The following is an 18,668-nucleotide window of genomic DNA, read 5'->3' as shown; positions in this document are numbered from 1 at the left end:
TATGACATGACAGCCACAGAGACCTATACCGTCGGAGTTCAGAAACACCTGTAGCCAGTTAGGCTGACTAGATTCCTTTCTTTATGGAGGCCTGGTATACAAAGGTGGCAAACATAAGTAGCTTATGCAGTCTATGTGGGTTGCCCTGGGGGGACCTTGGAGACAGTGTTTTGGTAGATTTATGTCTCCGATTTCAATGTTGTCCCCAGTCTATGATCCTGAAAGGTTATATGGGGTGCCTCTGGGAAGCTCTAGGGCACAGTAGCCAGGGCTTACATTGGTCAGGCCGTCATGTTCTTCTGCACCAAGCAGAACATAAGGCACATTTATTTGATTAAGGATCTGTATAGCATTAAGATCCACATTTCAAAAGAAGTGGGGCTTTGCCATGTTTAATGCAGAGGAGTCTGAAGATCTGTTAGCTGAGAAGCAACTGTGGGGTCAAGTATGTTCCTGGTGGGTCCCCTGGGCTAGCCGAAGGCCCCACACTCCTGAGGACTTTCATGGTGTTGTTCTATATCCCCCAAACCATGCTCAGTAATCTCACATCCAGTCTGAGAGGAAAAAAAGTCCAGAAATACAGAGTGTGTGATGGGCCAGAGGGAGGAGCCGCTGTGACTCACAGGATCACCCTCTCCACACACATTCTTCCTTTAGTCATCTAGCCAGAGCCCTTGTGGCTTCACTTTTCTTCTTTCCAGCTTTCTTTAATAAAGATGATTTGATAAATGAAGAGGGAATCCTGCACTTGAGAGCTTCAAGTGTGCGCATTTAAAGTGTCATTTACCTTGATGGATAGGCACATTGGAGTGACCTATCTGGTCATTAGTCCATGTCTGGTAGAATCATCAAGGAGAAAGCTTTGGCGATAGGCTCTCTATTCTCTGGAAAGTTAAAAGCTCATTCAGTTAATAGACAAGTAAAAGGGGCTGGGGATTTAGCTCAGTGGTAGAGCGCTTACCTAGGAAGCGCAAGGCCCTGGGTTCGGTCCCCAGCTCCGAAAAAAAGAACCAAAAAAAAAAAAAAATAGACAAGTAAAAGCACAAAAGACAAGCTCAGACTGAGGACATTAGCCCATGTGATCCTTAGACATAGTTAAGAGAACAGTAAGAATACACCCTCCCCCATTAGAGGCAGCCTTTTGATTTGTAGTCCATGGAAGCTTTAAATTCTGTCTTTTTACCTCCACTTTTCTAGTGCTGGAATTGAGGATGTGAACCCCTACAACTGACACTATCACAGGTTTTTAAATAGAAAATGTATTTATCTGTATAGGGGTTCTGCCTGTGTGTATGTCTGTATGCCACATGCATACAGTGCCCAAGGAGGCCAGAAGAGGTATTAGGTCCTGTCTTAGTTAGGGTTTTAGTGCTGCAAACAGACACCATAACCAAGGCAACTCTTAGTATAAGGGCAAGATTTGATTGGGGCTGCCTTACAAGTTCAGAGGTTCAGTCCAATATCATTAAGGTGAGAACATGGGAGAGTTCAGACAGGCATGGCGCTGGAGAACTGAGAGTTCTACATCTTCATCTGAAGGCTGCTAGGAGAAGACTGGCTTCCAGGCAGCTAGGATGAGGTTTGTTTTTTTTTCTTGTTTGTTTGGTTTTTTTTTTGGTTCTTTTTTTCGGAGCTGGGGACCGAACCCAGGGCCTTGCGCTTCCTAGGCAAGCGCTCTACCACTGAGCTAAATCCCCAACCCCCTAGGATGAGGGTTTTAAATTTTAAATCCCACATGCACAGTGACACTACTCCAATAAGGCCACACCTCCTAATTGTGCCCCTCCCTGGGAAAGATACCCTGGGAAGTCGCCAGCCGTGTGGGTTCTAGGAATCAAATCTAGGTTCTTTGGAAAAGCAGCCAGTACTGTTAACTGCTGAACTCCAGCCCCCTATCACAGGGTTGTATAATGTACACTGGCTGGCCTGGAGCTCACTATGTAGACAAGGCTGGCTTCAAATTCACAGGGTGTTCCCTACCTACCTACGAGGCTAAGGTTGGCCATTGAATCCGTGCCAGTCTTCCTGCTTCCACCTCTGGAGGTTAAGATTACAGGTGTGTAATTGCCACATCAGGCTCATAGTACATTAGGTAGCAGAAGAGGTCTGGTACATTGATTAGTGGAGTTTTTCACCCAATTGGATCAGAACAGAACTGTTGGAATGTTCCTACATGTAATTAGTACATTTGAAAATGTTGTACTGTGTAACTCTTCTGAGAGGATTTCTCTGTTCTCTCTCACAGACACATTAAAAATGAATTTTAATGTCTGGAATGTCAAAGAGATGCTCAGCATCCCCTCAGGCTCTGGGTGAGTTTCCTGGTTATTTGCTTTGATATTTAAGTCCTGTGATTTTTATCGAGTTTTGTAGAAGTCTCTTTCCTATAGCTGCAGTCGCTATTGGATAGTGCTAAAGGTATCCTGTGCTACTCTCCTTTCCTTCCGTGGTGTCCCCTGCTACTCTCCTCTCCTCCTCTTGTCACTGCTACTCCTCTCTATGTTTGTCTTTTTCCTCCAACTTATTTTCTGGTTGAAAAGTGATGTCAGGGGATATAGCTGAGGGTAAAGTGCTTGTCTGTCAAATGCGAAGCCTTGAGTTTGAATCCCCAAGCCCAGATAAATAGTTGGGCACAGTAACATGTGCCTGAGATCCACTAGAGGAGGCAGAGGCAGGAAGATTCTCTAGGAGTTCACAGACCAGCCAGCTGGGCCTGCATGGCTGAGTTGCAGTGAGAGATCTTGTCTCCCACAGAAGGTGGACAGTACCCGAGGACAAGCACCCAATGTCATCCTCTGATTTCCATAGAGATGATGTTCATACACACACACACACACACACACACACACACACACACACACACACACATGAACATGCATTTGAACTTCCACACAGACACCCACAGGTAGTATTAATGCAACTCTGTATATCAACTCTGTTTACAAGATCGAGTCTTGGGATGGATCTTTGAGGATCAGATATAGAGCCCCAAATCATGAAATGCACCTGAAGCAGGCAACTTCAGGCAATTTCTACTTTGGAGTAGACAGAAATAAAATCAGTTCAGTGTTCAGATGTTTGATTGTCTGTGTGATGTAATGTGTAGCTGCTATGAGGATAAGAGCTTTTCCAACTACTGCCAAGCTCCACTGAGACACTGTGAGTGCGCTGTCTACTGTCCACTGAGGTGCGCTAGTGTCTACCAGCCTGCAGCAAACCTGCCATTTCTCCATTGGTGGGGATGGCTGGAAGGGGCTATACAATTTTTGCATGTTTTCATTACTGGGTAGTTTCTTTCTGTCATAACACTTTCTCAAAGAAACGTGGTAATTAGAGAGAGAGAGAAAGGGAGAGAGGGAGGGGGAGAGGGAGGGAGAGAGAGAGAAAGGGAGAGAGAGGGGGGGAGGGAGGGAGGGAGAGAGAGAGAGAGAAGAGGAGGAGGAAGAGGAAGAGGAGGAGAAGGAAGAAAATCTCATATAGGGGCTGAAGTGATGGATCTGAAAGACCGAATTTTTTGGGTTCAGACCCCATCTTAGAGAACCTGACCTAAGGTTGAACTCGAGTTAACTAATAAACTGGCATCTAGCATGTTTCCAGGTTATTGTCTAACAAATCTGCATCTCCAGGTTACAAGCCTGCCCCTGACACTTCTCTTCCTAACAACCACCAATCAGGAGGAAAACATGTTAAATTTACAATTTACGGCTTGGCTCCTAGCACCAGCCAATTATGTTAAAGCCGTAAGCCCTGTTCCCCAATCAGATGTGTGTCAGGCTACATACCTGCTTCTTGCCTCTATAAATGCTTGCCTGAAACCGGGTTCGGGGCTCCTCCCATTCTGCTGTGACAGAGACATGGCCCAAGCATCAGAATCAGCTCATTGGTGGTCTTTTGGATTTAACGCTTCCTGGTACAACAGCTCCAGTTAAGAGCTCTTCTTTTGCAGAGGACTCTGGTTTATTTCCCAGCATCTACAGGGTGGTTTACAACCAGCTGTTACTCCCGTTTCAAATGAAGTCACTTTCTTAATTCCTTGGGAATCAAGCACACTTGTGGTACACACACAGACCTGCAGGCAAAGCACTCTCATACACATAAAATGAAGTAAATGTATTTTTTAAACCTACTCTTTTTATTTCTCAAAAAGAGCTTATGGCTGTCAGGCATGGTGGCGCACACCTTTTGAAAAGCTCTCAGGGAGAACTTTCCCTCGGGATGGAGACCCTCTAACTCCAAAGACCAGACCGAGACACCACAGGATGCAATCAGCAAGAGGATTTGGTTTATTGTCGGGATACACAGGCACAGGCACCTGCGGGCGCTTCAGTCACTCGGGGGACTGGCGCGCCCCACGGAACCAAGGATGGGCTTTTATAGGATTTTGGGGAGCAGAAGCAAGCATACAGAAGCAGATGCATGGTTACAGGGATATAATTGGTGGATTCTAATATGGCAAGGGTTTAGCCTGGGGGCAAGTTTCCTAGCTACCTTCCTGAAACATAACGGCTGACTCGGCCCCCCAAGGGTTCAGCCCGGGGGCAAGTTTCTTAGCTACCTTCTTGGAACATAACGACTGACTCGGCCCCCCACCAGGGTGTGGGACCTCTCCCGGGGCTTTTTTTCATTGTCAGGTGCTCAACCGAAGTCGTCCTGTTGCCAGGCCTTCAACCAAACACATCTTGCTTGGCAGCCGCTGTGTACTCAGTGTTCTAACCATTCCCTGAACCAGTCATCTTAAGTACAGCCTTGCAAAATGGCGTTACTGCTGCTAAGCTGGGGTCTTTCATTCCCCCATTTTTCTTGCTAACTTTGAGTGAAATCTTTCACTCGACTTGGTCAAGAAATTTCTGTCTGGTGGGGGCTTATTCCCCCACTGACTCTAGGCCACAAAAGGGCTAGGAGGAGCCACGTAGGTGTTTTAACTTTAAGGGGTTTGGAGTGTGCTGAACTCTCCATGTCTGGGGTGTAGTGTTGTGATTAGTCAATTCCTCAGACCGGACTGTCTTGACGTGTGGTGTGTGGATCTAAGCCGAGACTCCGTCTACCTTTAGGGCGGTCGGGGTAGTCAGGAGGACGGTGTAGGGTCCTTTCTACCGTGGCTCGAGATTCTTGGTCTGGTGTCTGTGCACCCACACGGTGTCTCTAATCTGGAACAGGTGTGGCACCACCGGATGTTCAAGCTTGTCCTGGTAAGCAGCGGCCAAAGGTCTCCAGACGTCTCTCTGCACAATCTGTAGGGCCTGTAAATGGGCCCTCAGAGAAGGGCTGTCAGCAAAATCAGCAATGTTTGAATCAAAGAAATGGACAAATGGGGGTGGTGTTCTATATATTATTTTAAAAGGAGTTAGACCATGGGGGCCCGGGGTATTCCGGGCCCGATATAGAACTAGGGGAAGGAGGGCCACCCAATCCTTTGAGCCAGTTGCAAGCGTAAGTTTGGATAAAGTCTCCTTCTATAACTCTGGGGTCTATAGGCACAATGTAATTTCCAATCAATCCCCAGCAATTTGGCCACCAACTGACTTACTTGGGAGACGAAAGCGGGCCCGTTGTCCGACCCCAACGCTTGAGGCATGCCATACCTGGGAAAGATTTCCTCGAGGAGCTTCTTGGTGACCATTTTTGTAGTCTCGTGTTTTGTGGGGAAGGCTTTGACCCATCCTGAGAAGGTGTCTACAAACACTAGGAGATACTTGTATCCATATATATCTGGTTTAATTTTAGTAAAATCAATTTCTCAATGGATGTCAGGACGGTGTCCCCTAGGACGAACTCCTTGTTCAATCATGGTCCTTTCCGGGTTAACCTGAGCGCACGCTTTGTAACTCTCAGTCACCTTTTGTATCGCTTTGTCCCGATTCAAAAAAACACAGATTTATCTCTTCCCGATCTAGTAAGGTTTTCATCTTCTTAAACCCCAAATGGGTTAATTTATGTAAAAAGGAGATCAATTCAAAAGTCATTTTTATTGGCATAACTGTAGACCCACTGTTTTAGTTGAGGGTGGTAGATGGCCCCCATTTTTTCTAGGAGCTCTATGTCCTCATGGGCATAAACCCAACTAGTTTGTCCCACTGGTGGGGGTGTGGGTTGGTCTGGGCTATTTAAGGGCAAGATTTGTTTGTTCATGGCCGCTTCTCGCGCCGTGGCATCGGCCAGCCGGTTTCTTCGTGCCTCTGGGTTGTGCCCTTTCTGGTGTCCTGGACAATGTATAATACTCAGTCTTTTGGGCAAGAATAGGGCTTCTAAGAGGGCCAGAATTTTAGCCTTATTTTTAATATCTTTACCCTTAGATGTGAGCAGCTCCCGCCTCCGGTAGATCTCCCCGTGGATGTGTGCCGTGGCAAAGGCATAACGGCTGTCTGTATATATATTTAGCCTCTTACCTTTTGTCATCTTGAACACCTGAGTCAAGGCCATATGAGTTTAGCCCGTTGTGCGGAGGTACCAGCAGGCAGGGCTTTCGCCCAAATCACTTTGTCCTCCGTAGTGACCGCAGCTCCAGCCTTTCGCTCTCCCTCTGCCAAGAAGCTGTTGTCATCCGTGTACCATGTGTGGTCAGCATTCTGAAGAGGCTGGTCCGATAGGTCCGGCCTGGTTCTATGTACTTCTGTGAGGATTTGTAGGCAGTCATGCTGTTCTGCCTCCTCTGGTAGGGGAAGCAAGGTGGCAGGATTGAGGGCGACTACGGGTCCAAACTGAACCTGTTCTGCATCCAGTAACAAGGCTTGGTAGTGGGTCATGTGGGAATTAGAGAGCCAGCGGTCTGGGGGCTGCTTTACCAAGGCCTCCACTGTGTGGGGTGCTAGGATGGCGAGTGGCTGTCCCAAAGTCAATTTTCTAGCATCCTTGATCAGGACAGCAATAGCAGCCACCATCCTTAGGCACGGTGGCCAGCCGGAGGCCACAGGGTCCAATTTCTTAGACAGGTAGGCCACAGGGCGTTTCTAGGGTCCCAACCTTTGTGTTAGGACCCTTTAGCATACCCGTTTCTCATCAATGAACAGTTACTGAGCAAATTGTAAGGGTTTGGAACAGTCAGATGAATATCTTCTATCCTCTTGTTGACCTCTCTCAAGTCTTGTACTGGCCTATAAGCTCCAGTGCCAGGTTTCTTAACAGGCAGAAGAGGCGTATTCCAAGGCGACCGGCAGGGGACTGGGATGCCTTGATCTAGAAGCCTCGTAATGTGAAGCCTTATACCTTGATAAGCTTTATGTGACAGGGGGTATTGTTTTATGGAGACTGGAGTTGTAATTAAGGGGGGCTGTTGGAGCGCCAACCCCATCCCACCAGTCTCTGCCCAAGCCAGTGTCCTGTCCCGGTTCATAGGGTTAGAACTTGAAGGGGAGTTCCGTGGGGGCCAGTTATTTGGGCCCCTCCTTCCTCAAAATGAATTTGTGCTTTTAGTTTGGTGAGCAGGTCACGGCCCAGCAGAGGGTACGGGCAGTCCGGAACATGTAAGAAGGAATGGGTCACCTTACCAGTAGCCAGCTGAACCCGGCGGTCCGTAGTCCATCGGTATTGTTTCTCACCAGTAGCTCCTTGTACCCAGGCCATCCGGTCGCTGAGTTGTCCTGAAGCTTGAGTGAGGACTGAATGCTGGGCTCCTGTGTCTATCAGGAAAGCAACCGGCTGCCCCCCAACTTTAAGCGTTAGCCTGGGCTCAGGGGGGGCTCCTGGCCCTGACCTCCCTAATCTTTATCTAGAGCCAAGAGGGAGGTTCGTGGTCGAGGCTTTCGGGGTCCGCCAGGCTTCTTGGGGCACTCTCTGGCCCAGTGCCCTTTCTCTTTGTAATAGGCACATTGATCTTTATCCAGCTTCAGCCCCTTTCGAGCTCCCCCCTATCTCCCTTCCTTTCTTGGCCCTGTACTACGGCGGCCAAGATTCGACTCAATTCTTTCTCTTATTAAAAATCTTTTCAGCTTCTTTAAGTAAATCCTGTAATGTATAGCCCTGCAAATTTTTTAACCTCTGTAACTTAGTCTTGATATCTGGAGCAGCCTGCCAGATGAAGGACATAGAGACACTCGTCATTTGTCCTGGGTCATCTGGATCATAGGGAGTGTACATACGGTAGGCCTCCTTAAGTCTCTCTAGAAAGGCGGAGGGAGTTTCCCCTGCTTCCTGTAATACCTGTTTTACCTGAGCCAAATTAGTAGGGCGTCGTATAGCCCCTCGGAGACCCGCTAGAAGCAACTGGCGATAAAGGCGTAGGTGTCCCTTACCTTCAGCTGTATTAAAATCCCAGTTTGGTCTCTTAAGTGGGAATGCAGCATCAATTTTTTCAGGCAGCTGGGTGGGACGCCCATCATCTCCCAGAACATGCTTTCTGGCCTCTAGGAACACTCCTTGTTTTTTTTTTTCTGAGGTTAAGAGGGCCTGTAAGAGCTGTTGGCAGTCATCCCAAGTAGGCTGGTGGGTAAGTAAAACAGATTCTATTAGGTCGGTGAGTGCCATCGGATCTTTGGAGAAAGAAGGGTTGTGTTGTTTCCAATTGTAAATGTCAGCTGCTGAAAACGGCCAGTATTGGGTCTGGCCACCGGTTCCCTGTCTAAGTGGGAAAGCCTGGGAGGTTGTATCTGGCACCACCTCGTGCTTATTGCGCGATCTCCCTGCGACAGGGGAGAAACCCTTATCAGACTGTGGCCCGGCAACTGATCTGGCCGGCGGCTCTGCCTCCTCCGTTTCAGCCGGGCCTGTCAGAGAGAAGATCTATGAGAGGGGAGTTTGGGTCTGCTGGGAGGAGAGGTTTCTTAAGACGTGGCCGGCAGACCGGGCGGGGCCGAGGGGACAGGCTGGGGGTTGAGGGGAGGCCAATTCGGGTCCACGAAGGGTTCCGCCCGGGGGGGGGGTTTAAGGCGAGACTCTCTCAAGTGATAATATAAGAAACCTGGTCAGGATGTCCGTGGACGACCCGATCTTTAACCTGTAAAATAATGATCTTATTAAATGTGCCATTCACTGGCCATCCTGCTCCGAAAGTGGGCCACTCGGATGTGTAGAGAGTCTGCCCTTTTCCTTTTTTTTTTTAACCTCGACGGACTGGTTGTGTGCCCGGTCGTGGACGTCTTTCTAATGATCAAGAGTGAGACTTAGGGGCGTTGTTAGGGACTGTCCCATGTTAGTTCTAAGGAAGATTAGAACACAGAGAAAACAAACAACACCAACAGTCAAACAAACAACAGACAGGCGTGCTGCACGGCTTTGGTACCAAACTGAAAGCAAAAAGTCAGATGGAGGTGGCAAAGGTCCGGGGCCCTCTGAAAGCCAAAAATACAGACAGAGTGCCGTTAGTCCGGATCCTTCTCCTCTAACCAGAGTCCCAGATTGGGCCCCGAAAAGTCGGGCCCTAACACCCTTGGAACGTCTTCCAGGGCTGCGGGGCGAGAAGTCCGAGCTCGTCAGCTCCTTCTTCGTCCCGCCCAAATTCCAAACAACCTGGCTGAGCGCTCACAGAACAGACCTGGCTGAGCGCTCACAGAACAGACAGAATAAGGCAGAACGAGACAAAATCAGACAGACAGACAGACGCCGGCCGGCTTACCTCCCAGTGGGTGGTCGGTGGTCCCTGGGTGGAGGATCTCCTTTCCCGGCCAATGCACCAAATGAAAAGCTCTCAGGGAGAACTTTCCCTCGGGATGGAGACCCTCTAACTCCAAAGACCAGACCGAGACACCACAGGATGCAATCAGCAAGAGGATTTGGTTTATTGTCGGGATACACAGGCACAGGCACCTGCGGGCGCTTCAGTCACTCGGGGGACTGGCGCGCCCCACGGAACCAAGGATGGGCTTTTATAGGATTTTGGGGAGCAGAAGCAAGCATACAGAAGCAGATGCATGGTTACAGGGATATAATTGGTGGATTCTAATATGGCAAGGGTTTAGCCTGGGGGCAAGTTTCCTAGCTACCTTCCTGAAACATAACGGCTGACTCGGCCCCCCAAGGGTTCAGCCCGGGGGCAAGTTTCTTAGCTACCTTCTTGGAACATAACGACTGACTCGGCCCCCCACCAGGGTGTGGGACCTCTCCCGGGGCTTTTTTTCATTGTCAGGTGCTCAACCGAAGTCGTCCTGTTGCCAGGCCTTCAACCAAACACATCTTGCTTGGCAGCCGCTGTGTACTCAGTGTTCTAACCTTTCCCTGAACCAGTCATCTTAAGTACAGCCTTGCAAAATGGCGTTACTGCTGCTAAGCTGGGGTCTTTCACTTTGATGTCAGTAATCCAAAGGCAGAGGTGGGCAGATCTCTGTGAGTTCGAGGCCAGCCTGTTCTACAGATCTAATTCTAGGATAGCCAGAACAGAGAAACCCTGTTTCAAAAACAAAACAAAAGGACAGGTTGTTTATACAGAGTAAAGAAAACATATCTTGGGGCTGGGGATTTAGCTCAGTGGTAGAGCTTACCTAGGAAGCGCAAGGCCCTGGGTTTGGTCCCCAGCTCCAAAAAAAAGAACCAAAAAAAAAAAAAAAAAAAGAAAACATATCTTTATTTGAGTGTGTCGTAGCTGTAAGGTGTAATTCTCCATGATTGAAGTAGATTACACAGCTGGGCCTCTTTCCCACCTCTTTTCTAGTGTTACTAATTATTGTCTTTATCTTAAGAGAAAAAGGAACCAGCTATTCGGAATAATGATTATGCAGCTATATTGTAATATATTATGAACAGCTCAACTCCAGCTAACCCCAGAAAATGATTCCATCAATAAAATAATTGCCCATCCCTATGCTGAACTGTTTCTTTTTGTTTTAATAATATGTTTGTCCATATTGACATATCAACAAATTTTATATTGATAATATGATTCCTTTTGCTTATATGCTATTTAATTACTTTAAATGTAGTGTTTGGCAAAGGTGTGAGGTTTTTTTTGTACACTTACTTTTGGGGGTGTTGTTTTGAGACAAGGTTTCTCTGTGTAACCCTGGCTAGCCTTGAACTCACTCTGTAGACCAGGCTGGCCTTGAACTCACAGAGATGCTTGCTTCCCGAGTGCTGGGATTAAAGGCATGTGCCACCACCTGGTTCACTTGTGGGCTTTAATTAAAGGTATGTTTCCTCATGTTCCACAGTAGTGTTAAATAGTGCAAATTGTGGATTAAGTGAGATGGCTTCGCAGGTAAAGGCTCGCTGTGTGGATCTGATGATCTGAGCTCGATCTCTAGAACCCATGTGGAAGGAAGGAACTGACTCCAAAAGCTGCCCTCTGACCTCTGCACACGCACCCTGGCACATGTGTATACACATAAAACCATCATTGTCGTCGTCGTCATCGTGCAGATCTTTAGTGCCAGCACTTGGGAGGCAGAGGGAAGTGATCTCTGCGTTTGAGGTCAGCCTCATTTATATATCAAGCTCCAGGACAATCAGCACTATAAAGAGAGATCCTTCTCAAAAAAAAAAAAGTAATAATATTCTTTTAAACAACATTTTAAAATTAAAAAGCATGTGCCCCGACCCCCATATAAAACCCTGAAAACTCGGGGTTGGGGATTTAGCTCAGCGGTAGAGCGCTTGCCTAGCGAGCGCAAGGCCCTGGGTTTGGTCCCCAGCTCCGAAAAAAAAAACAATGTTGAAGTGGCTGTTGCTTACTGACCTTTACTGAATCCGCCTGATCTGCGTTCTAGTCCGGGAGGCGTAACTCTGCTTTTCCTCCTCTCTACCTTAAGGCATCAGACACAGCCCTCGCATGGCTGTCCTAACACTGCACATTTCCACCCTTTCCGTAACCACTCCCTTATGTGGATTTCTACAGCCCTCGGAGACTTCCATTGCTGATCTGAACTCAGCAAGCGTGACTGTATGTCTGTCTTCTCTCCGTTTCTCTCCTAGCAGTCATTGGTATGTACAGCTGGCCTGGCCTGTTGTTTTCCTCTCGAACCCTTGATAAAATGGTCCTCAATTCTGAAAAACAAAACAAAACTTGGGAGGCCACGGGTTTTAATGGTCTGTCAGCCTACCTGAAAAAAAGATCTCACCATTTATTTATTATGTATACGTGTATGCCTCTGGCTCTGTGCGTGCATGTGTGCCATGTTTCCCGTCCCCAAGTGGGCTACGTCTGTGTTGTCTTTGTAGTGGATTCTAGCCACTGTGTTCAAGTGTGATTGTACCATCAACATCTACTGCAGCCCTGCAGATGGGAGGCGTGTACTCACACTGGATCTCACACTGCACTGTAGACTGTCCTGGAACTTACTTTTCCCTTCTAATTTGTTTCAAACCTTCTGCCTCATCCTCCTGAATGCTAGAATTACGATGTAAGCTACCTTCATATTCAGGTTTAAGCCCTGGCATGTATTTCCATGGAAAACAACTTACAAGTTCACAGTTTCCACTTGGGAAGCAAGAAAAGACACATAAGACTCCAACAGGATAAAAGAGCAGCATCTGCTTCAAGAACAACTTTTGGCCAGATCCAAATTGTTCATAATCCCCATTATATGTTTGTTTGTTTTGAATCAGGATTACACTATGCCCCTGACTGGTCTAAAACTTCATGTAAATCAGGCTAGTCTTGGGCTCACAGAGGTCCACCTGCCCCTGCCTCTCAAGTGCTCGAATTAAAGGCCTGTGTCACCACACCTGGCCATAATATCCCTGATATATGGGCCTGAATTGGCCTCATTAACCTGTTCAGCTTCACATAACAAAGCGCCATGGACAGTATGTGAAGGATGTGTGTTCACAATTCTGGAGGCAGAAAGGGTTGCATTAGGGTGTTAATACAGTTGATGTCTGGTGCAGTGTCTCTCTCTTTGAGGCCAGCACCCTTCTCTCTGTTTTCACACAGTTGCCTAGGGTTGGAGATGGGGGTGGAGTGTTGACCATTTGTCTAATTCTCTAGTGGCCTGTTTTGTTTGGTTGGGTTTTTTGTTTGTTTGGATTTTTTTTTGTTTTGTTTTGTTTTCAAGACAAGGTTTCTCTGGGTAGTTGGCTATCCTGGAATTCTTTTTGTGAACCAACCTGGCCTTGAACTCATGGAGATCTGCCTGTCTCAGCCTTCTGAGTGCTGGAATTAAAGGCAAGTGTCTGGGTTCAGGCTCCTGTGTTTGTATTGTTATGGCTCCTTCTGTCTCCAATCCTGTCGCCTTCATTCATGTTCCAAATGATCTGTTGTAAACATGTATTTGTGTAGGGTTAAAAATCCACAAAATGGGGGTTGGGGATTTAGCTCAGTGGTAGAGCGCTTGCCTAGCAAGCGCAAGGCCCTGGGTTCGGTCCCCAGCTCCAAAAAAAAAGAAAAAAGAAAAGAAAAGAAAAAATCCACAAAATGATATGTAATAGAGTTTACTTTAAATAAAGTTCTACTTTTTAAACTGTGTGTGTGTGTGTGTGTGTGTGTGTGTGTGTGTGTGTGTGTGTGTGTGTGTGATGGGCACAACGTTCAGAGAAGCTGGTCCTCGTCTGCCTTCATGAGTTCCAGTTTGTCGGGCTTATGTGGCAAGAGCCTCTGCCTGCTGAGCAATGTTGCCCTAACAGTTTGGGGGTTTTTTGTACTCAAAATTAATTTTGAAATTTATCCATGTGTTTTTACATAAATCCAGCTTCTTGCTTCCAACTACTGCATCAGCTAAATGCATTTGTACTTTATCTTTTTTCTTTATGATGAACAGATTTGTTTCTTAAAGAGAATGTCACACCAGGCAATGGTAATGCACGTTTTTGACCTCAGGACTCAGGAGGCAGAGGCCATGTGGACTTAGAGTTTTCAAAACCTGCTTTTAATAAGGGTTCTTAAATCCTTTAGCTCCCCTCTAGCCACCCCCCCCCCAGTAGTGGGAAAGAAAGAAAGATTATTACGATACCAGGGATATGGACCTGATTAGAATTAGTTCTTTGGAGCAAATCTCATTGTGAGGATATCGGCAGTTCAGTTCACTTGAATCAGCAGTGGTAGCGGAATCCACTTGCAAACATCATTCATGAATCAGCAAGGAAGGCTGACCCAGAAGAGACCACGAGGCTCTGCTGTATGCTGTTTAGAAGTAGTTCCTTGAGGTGATTAATCTCAAATTGTCAGGATACTAACAGTCCACTTCAGTAGTGTCAGGATAGCAAACTCGAATCAGCAGTGGTGGCACAACTAGCAGAAACAGCCCAGCCTCTGAGGAATCTGCATGAGTCAACAGGAGTGACCAGGACCAGCAGGGATACCAGGAAATGTTTTCTGCCATTCCTTTCTCAACAAAGTGAAAATCAGTGAAGGCGAAGACACAAGACCAACAAAGTGTTGTAAAGCTGGCTGTGGAAGCCCACCATCACTGAATTCTGTGTATACTCCTTCCAAGCATCACGGGTCCTCCCATGGTTCTTGTCTCAGCAGAACATCACATTTGTGTGTCTTAGCAAAACTTTACGTAAATCTGTAACAGCTGACATATTCAGAAACTTCCACTTCACTCTTTCAATTGACCAGAGTTCAAGGAAGTAGCAGGAAGGCACCAGAACACCACCAGAAATTGTTTGGTGTGTTTCAATGAAGTCACGATCAGTAAGGAGTGGCAAGGTGTACCAATACCATCCAGCATCATCCACCTTCTGTGGGGTCGTATTTATATTCCTTTTTCTTTTTCTTTTTCTTTTTTTTTTTTTTTTAAGCTGGGGACTGAAGCGCTCTACCACTGAGCTAAATCCCCAACCCCCTTTATATTCCTTTTTAACATCATGCATCCTTTCACATTTTTGCTTTAGCAAAACATCCTCTATTCTGTGTCTGCCAGAAGTTTCTATTTCAGGCCAGTGTATCTCTGACTTTGAGGCCAGGCTGGTCTACAGAGTGAGTTCCAGGACAACCAGGGCAACACAGAGAAACCCTGTCTCGAAAAAGTAAACAAACCAACCAACCAAACAGAGAATGTCTCTTAATCCCAAAAATTTTATAAACTTAGGTCTGAAAATGGTGTTTGTTGAGGCCGGCTCCTTTTAACACAACTGTAGCCATTTTGTATTCAGAGTCCATTTGGCTCATAAAGTAGACTCCACTTCCCAGAAGTAATTATCCACAGCAGACACTGGAGAACGTTACCAGTAAGCCAGAAGTTATGGTTGAATCACTCATGTTCTGCTCTCTCAGTGTTCTGAAATCCCTGTTCACCACCTGCCCCCACCCTTACCTCACTCAGGACCAATCAGCTTAAAGGCTGCCTCATGATACTTTGTCTGGTTAACCAAAGATGCTGTACCACTGCACTGCTTGCCTTTAAACTTTTGAGACTCTTTTTTTCCTATAAAATGCCTGTCTTGAGGGCAGACTGATGCCACAGTTAGTTCTGAATGTTCAGTATCAGGGTGTGCGTTCAATAAACGATTCTTGCTTAACCGAGATCAGTGTTCGTATGGATTGTGTGGTGGTTCTTGAACAGCGTTGTGGCTCAAAATGCTGTAATACAAGGAAGGGTGGTGACGGTCCTTTCTGGTTGAATTTCCATTTGATTGTTCTCCAGTTGTCAATCCAAATGTGAGCGTCGGTTCATAAGTTCCTGTTCTTTATAAGTCATAAAGGCAGTGAATAGAGCATATTGACTTGGAGGTCAAAGCAAACATGGCAGAGGTACACAACAGAGAGCCTAACTCCCAACAGAACACAGTGCTCTCCCACACTGTTCTGAAGGAGTAGCTGTGAGTTATGACTTAATTTGTTCAGGATGCTTGCTTACATGATGTTTTTCTCGCTTTGTTTCAGGCTCACTAAACCGTCTAACTGGAATAGTAATCAGACTGACTGTTCTTCTCTCAGTGATTCCCAGTTCCTCTTTGGATCTCAGTTCTGTCCTGAAAATTCAGAAACTCTGTTACCACCCTTGGATGCTGGCACTTACTTAAGATACCCAAAACAGACACAACAGAATTCTGTAGATGTGAGTCTGACTTCCAGCTAGTTACATTTTTCTTTTTGAGAGAGAATCTTGCTATGTAGGCCACTCTGGGCTCTCCACCTCTGTTTTCAGCCTCCTGATTGTTGGAATTGTAGGTTTAAGCCACCACCCCTAGCTCTGAGTTCCGAATTTCTCTGTACATAATTCACAGTTATTATGGAGGTAAGCTTAAAAAATAATTGTTCTATTGGAACATGAACATACTTTAGAATTGTACTCTGAAGATTACTATCCTAAATGGGTTAGTGCTTGATGGGTGGCTTTGTGAGTCAGGGTCTCACTATGTAGCCTTGGCTATCCTAGAACTCCTTAAATAGATCAGGCTGGCTCTGAATTTAGAGATCTGACTGCCTGTTCCTAAAAATTGGGATTAAAAGGATGCATCACTGTGGCTAGCTGATCCATGACTTATTAATTAACCTAGAGATCTGAAATTTTAAAAAGGAACAAAACAAACCACTTACATATACAGTTTCTTTTATTGCCAGAACAACATAAAATAGTGTCAGTCTGTTGAGCATTACTAGGGAGAGGCAAATCTGCATATTCCTTCACGATTGTGAAAACTCCTAAGAGCAATGGATTTTCTAAGATGGATTTATTGTTTGCTTTTCTTAGACAAAGTCTCTCTATTGTAGTCTTGTCTGTCCTAGAACTCACTATGTAGACTAGACTGGATTCACACTCACAGAGATCCATCTGCCTCTGCCTTGAGAACGCTGGGCTTCAAGGCATGAGCCATTAAACCTGCGGCTTCCGTAAGATAGGAATAGAGGAGGTTACAGTGATGGCTCAGCAGGACAAATGCTCGCTGCATAAACCCGAAGACCTGAGTTTGGATTCCCAGAAGTCATCTGAAAGCACACATGATGGTATATGTCTAATCCTAGACAGGAAACCAGCAGGCTGGCTAGCCTGCCGTCTGCAGCAGTGAACACAGGAAGGGCTCACCAACACCTGAGGTCCTCGGACTTCCACACATGGAATACACATGCCCACACTTATGGACACAAACACACAACACAGCACTAAGTCCATAAACAAACAAACAAACAAACCCTTTGACTTAAAACAAAGAAAGGGACACATTTAGTTTTTCAGTGCTTTGATGGAATCAAGGACCTAGCAGGGCAAGTGCTCTACAGAGCTGTAGCCTAGCTGTCTTAATTTTTAAAACATTCCTTCTTGGGGCTGGAGAGATGGCTCAGTAGTTAACAGTACTGGCTGTTCTTCCAGAGGACCCAGGTTCAATTCCTAGCACCCACACGGGAGCTCATATCTGTAACTCCAGTTCCAAAGGATCTGATATATACATTCATGCAGGCAAAACACCATAAAGAATAAAAATTAAAACATTTATTCTTCCACAGTGTCACGTATGTATAATGTACTTTGATTCTCCATGATCTTCTCTTACCTGCTTCCCCTTCCCTCTGAAGCCCTTCTTCCCAACAGGCTTCCCACAGCTTTTCTGTATTGTTTATCGCCATTATAATTACTTTTCATTGTATCTTTGCTCCTGAGACCAAGTTTCATGTTGCCCTAGCTGGCCTCAAAGGCACTGTGTATCCAAAGATGACCAGGAACTTCTTGATTATTGATAATATTACATTCATTTGTTGGCTGTTTGTTATTTGTGTCTTTGGGCATGGAGGACACCTCGGCAGAGGTGGTTTTGTCCTCCCACCATGTGGATTTCAGGGATAGAATTCAGGTTGTCAGGTTAGGTTACAAGCTGTGCCATCTCCTAGGTGTGACTGAGTTTCTGAACCTCCTAGGTCCACAGGCCTGCATTATCACTTTGTTATCTTTTTATGAAAATTAGTTACATTTGTTCATCTGTGAGGGTTCAGCACTCACTGTCTTAGTTATGGCTGTGAAGGGACACCGTGACCAAGGCAACTCTCAGAAGAGAGAGCATTCAGTTGGAGGCTGGCTTACGGTTTCAGGGGTTTGCCCCGTTACCAAGGCAGGGACAAGGCAGGATGTAGGCAGGTATTGGAGCTGTAGTTGAGACCTACACCCTAGTTTGTAAGCAGAGAGAGACTTGGAGTTTGGCAACTGAAACCCCAAAGCCCACCCTCAGTGACACACTTACTCCAACAAGGCCATGCCCCCCCCCCCCATGCCTCCTCAACCTTCTGATCCTTTCAGCACCCTTCCTGGTGACAAAACATTCAAATCCGTATGAGCCTATGGCACCATTCTTATTCAGTCCACCATAAGCACTGAAGTCCAAGCAGCTTGTGGCCATCAGGTTTCTCCCAGGTCCCAGGAAACAAACTTTATTATAAATAGAATTTCCTGGTAGACACAATAATGGAAAAACAACATGCTTTATTTTCCACCTTTGCTTGGTACTTAAATATGATTCTGCCTTGTACAGAGAGAACAGTGTGTGACATTAGGCATTGGTTTTTTTGTTTTTTGTTTTTTTCTGTTTCACAGAATGAACCTAGTATTTTCACAAAATACCAGGCGAAGCCCCAGTTGTTTGGAGGCGATACAAAAGGTGAAGGCTTATTTTCTCTTCCTTTGCCAGTTGGGAAACCAAAAGGACTCTCAAAACAGTTTGAGGAGAAAAAACGAAGGGCAACCGACCAATCTGACAGGTACGCACACCTTTTAAGAGGACGAGAAAGCTCTTGTTTTCTGAAGGAAATAAAATGCACTATTAATAATCAAGTTATTCAGTTTTAGTATAATAGCATGCATTTATCATAGCAGACAGAATAAATATTACATACACAATTCACATACATGTGCGTGCACAAACATGGGGGTGGT

The 18,668-nt window shown here is 46.1% G+C and overlaps 1 protein-coding gene, 1 long non-coding RNA gene and 1 pseudogene across 5 annotated transcripts in view; 2 read left to right on the top strand and 1 right to left on the bottom strand.

Moving 5' to 3' along the window:
- The window catches only part of Iho1 (interactor of HORMAD1 1), a 36,626-nt gene that overhangs the window by 4,334 nt on the left and 13,624 nt on the right, over nt 1–18,668 (top strand). For 3 of the 4 annotated variants that reach the window (XM_001055346.8, XM_063266467.1, XM_063266468.1), the window contains exons 2-4: nt 2,246–2,312; nt 15,689–15,863; nt 18,330–18,493. In XM_001055346.8, the coding sequence (XP_001055346.3) occupies nt 2,257–2,312; nt 15,689–15,863; nt 18,330–18,493 (395 nt within the window). In that variant the 5' untranslated portion in view covers nt 2,246–2,256. Of the gene's footprint in view, nt 1–2,245; nt 2,313–15,688; nt 15,864–18,329; nt 18,494–18,668 lie in introns of those variants that run through there. The other variant, XM_063266465.1, reaches the window with a different exon arrangement.
- On the top strand, nt 49–168 carry LOC120094445 (small nucleolar RNA SNORA70; annotated as a pseudogene).
- LOC134480234 (uncharacterized) lies at nt 4,261–10,212 on the bottom strand. Its single transcript, XR_010054483.1, has 2 exons — nt 5,583–10,212; nt 4,261–5,265 (listed from the first exon to the last, which is right to left on the bottom strand). It is a non-coding gene; the product is annotated as an uncharacterized LOC134480234 (long non-coding RNA).

Source organism: Rattus norvegicus, chromosome 8 (genome assembly GCF_036323735.1).
Source record: "Rattus norvegicus strain BN/NHsdMcwi chromosome 8, GRCr8, whole genome shotgun sequence".
Taxonomy (NCBI): Eukaryota; Metazoa; Chordata; class Mammalia; order Rodentia; family Muridae; genus Rattus; species Rattus norvegicus.
This window is presented reverse-complemented; position numbering and strand designations above follow the sequence as displayed.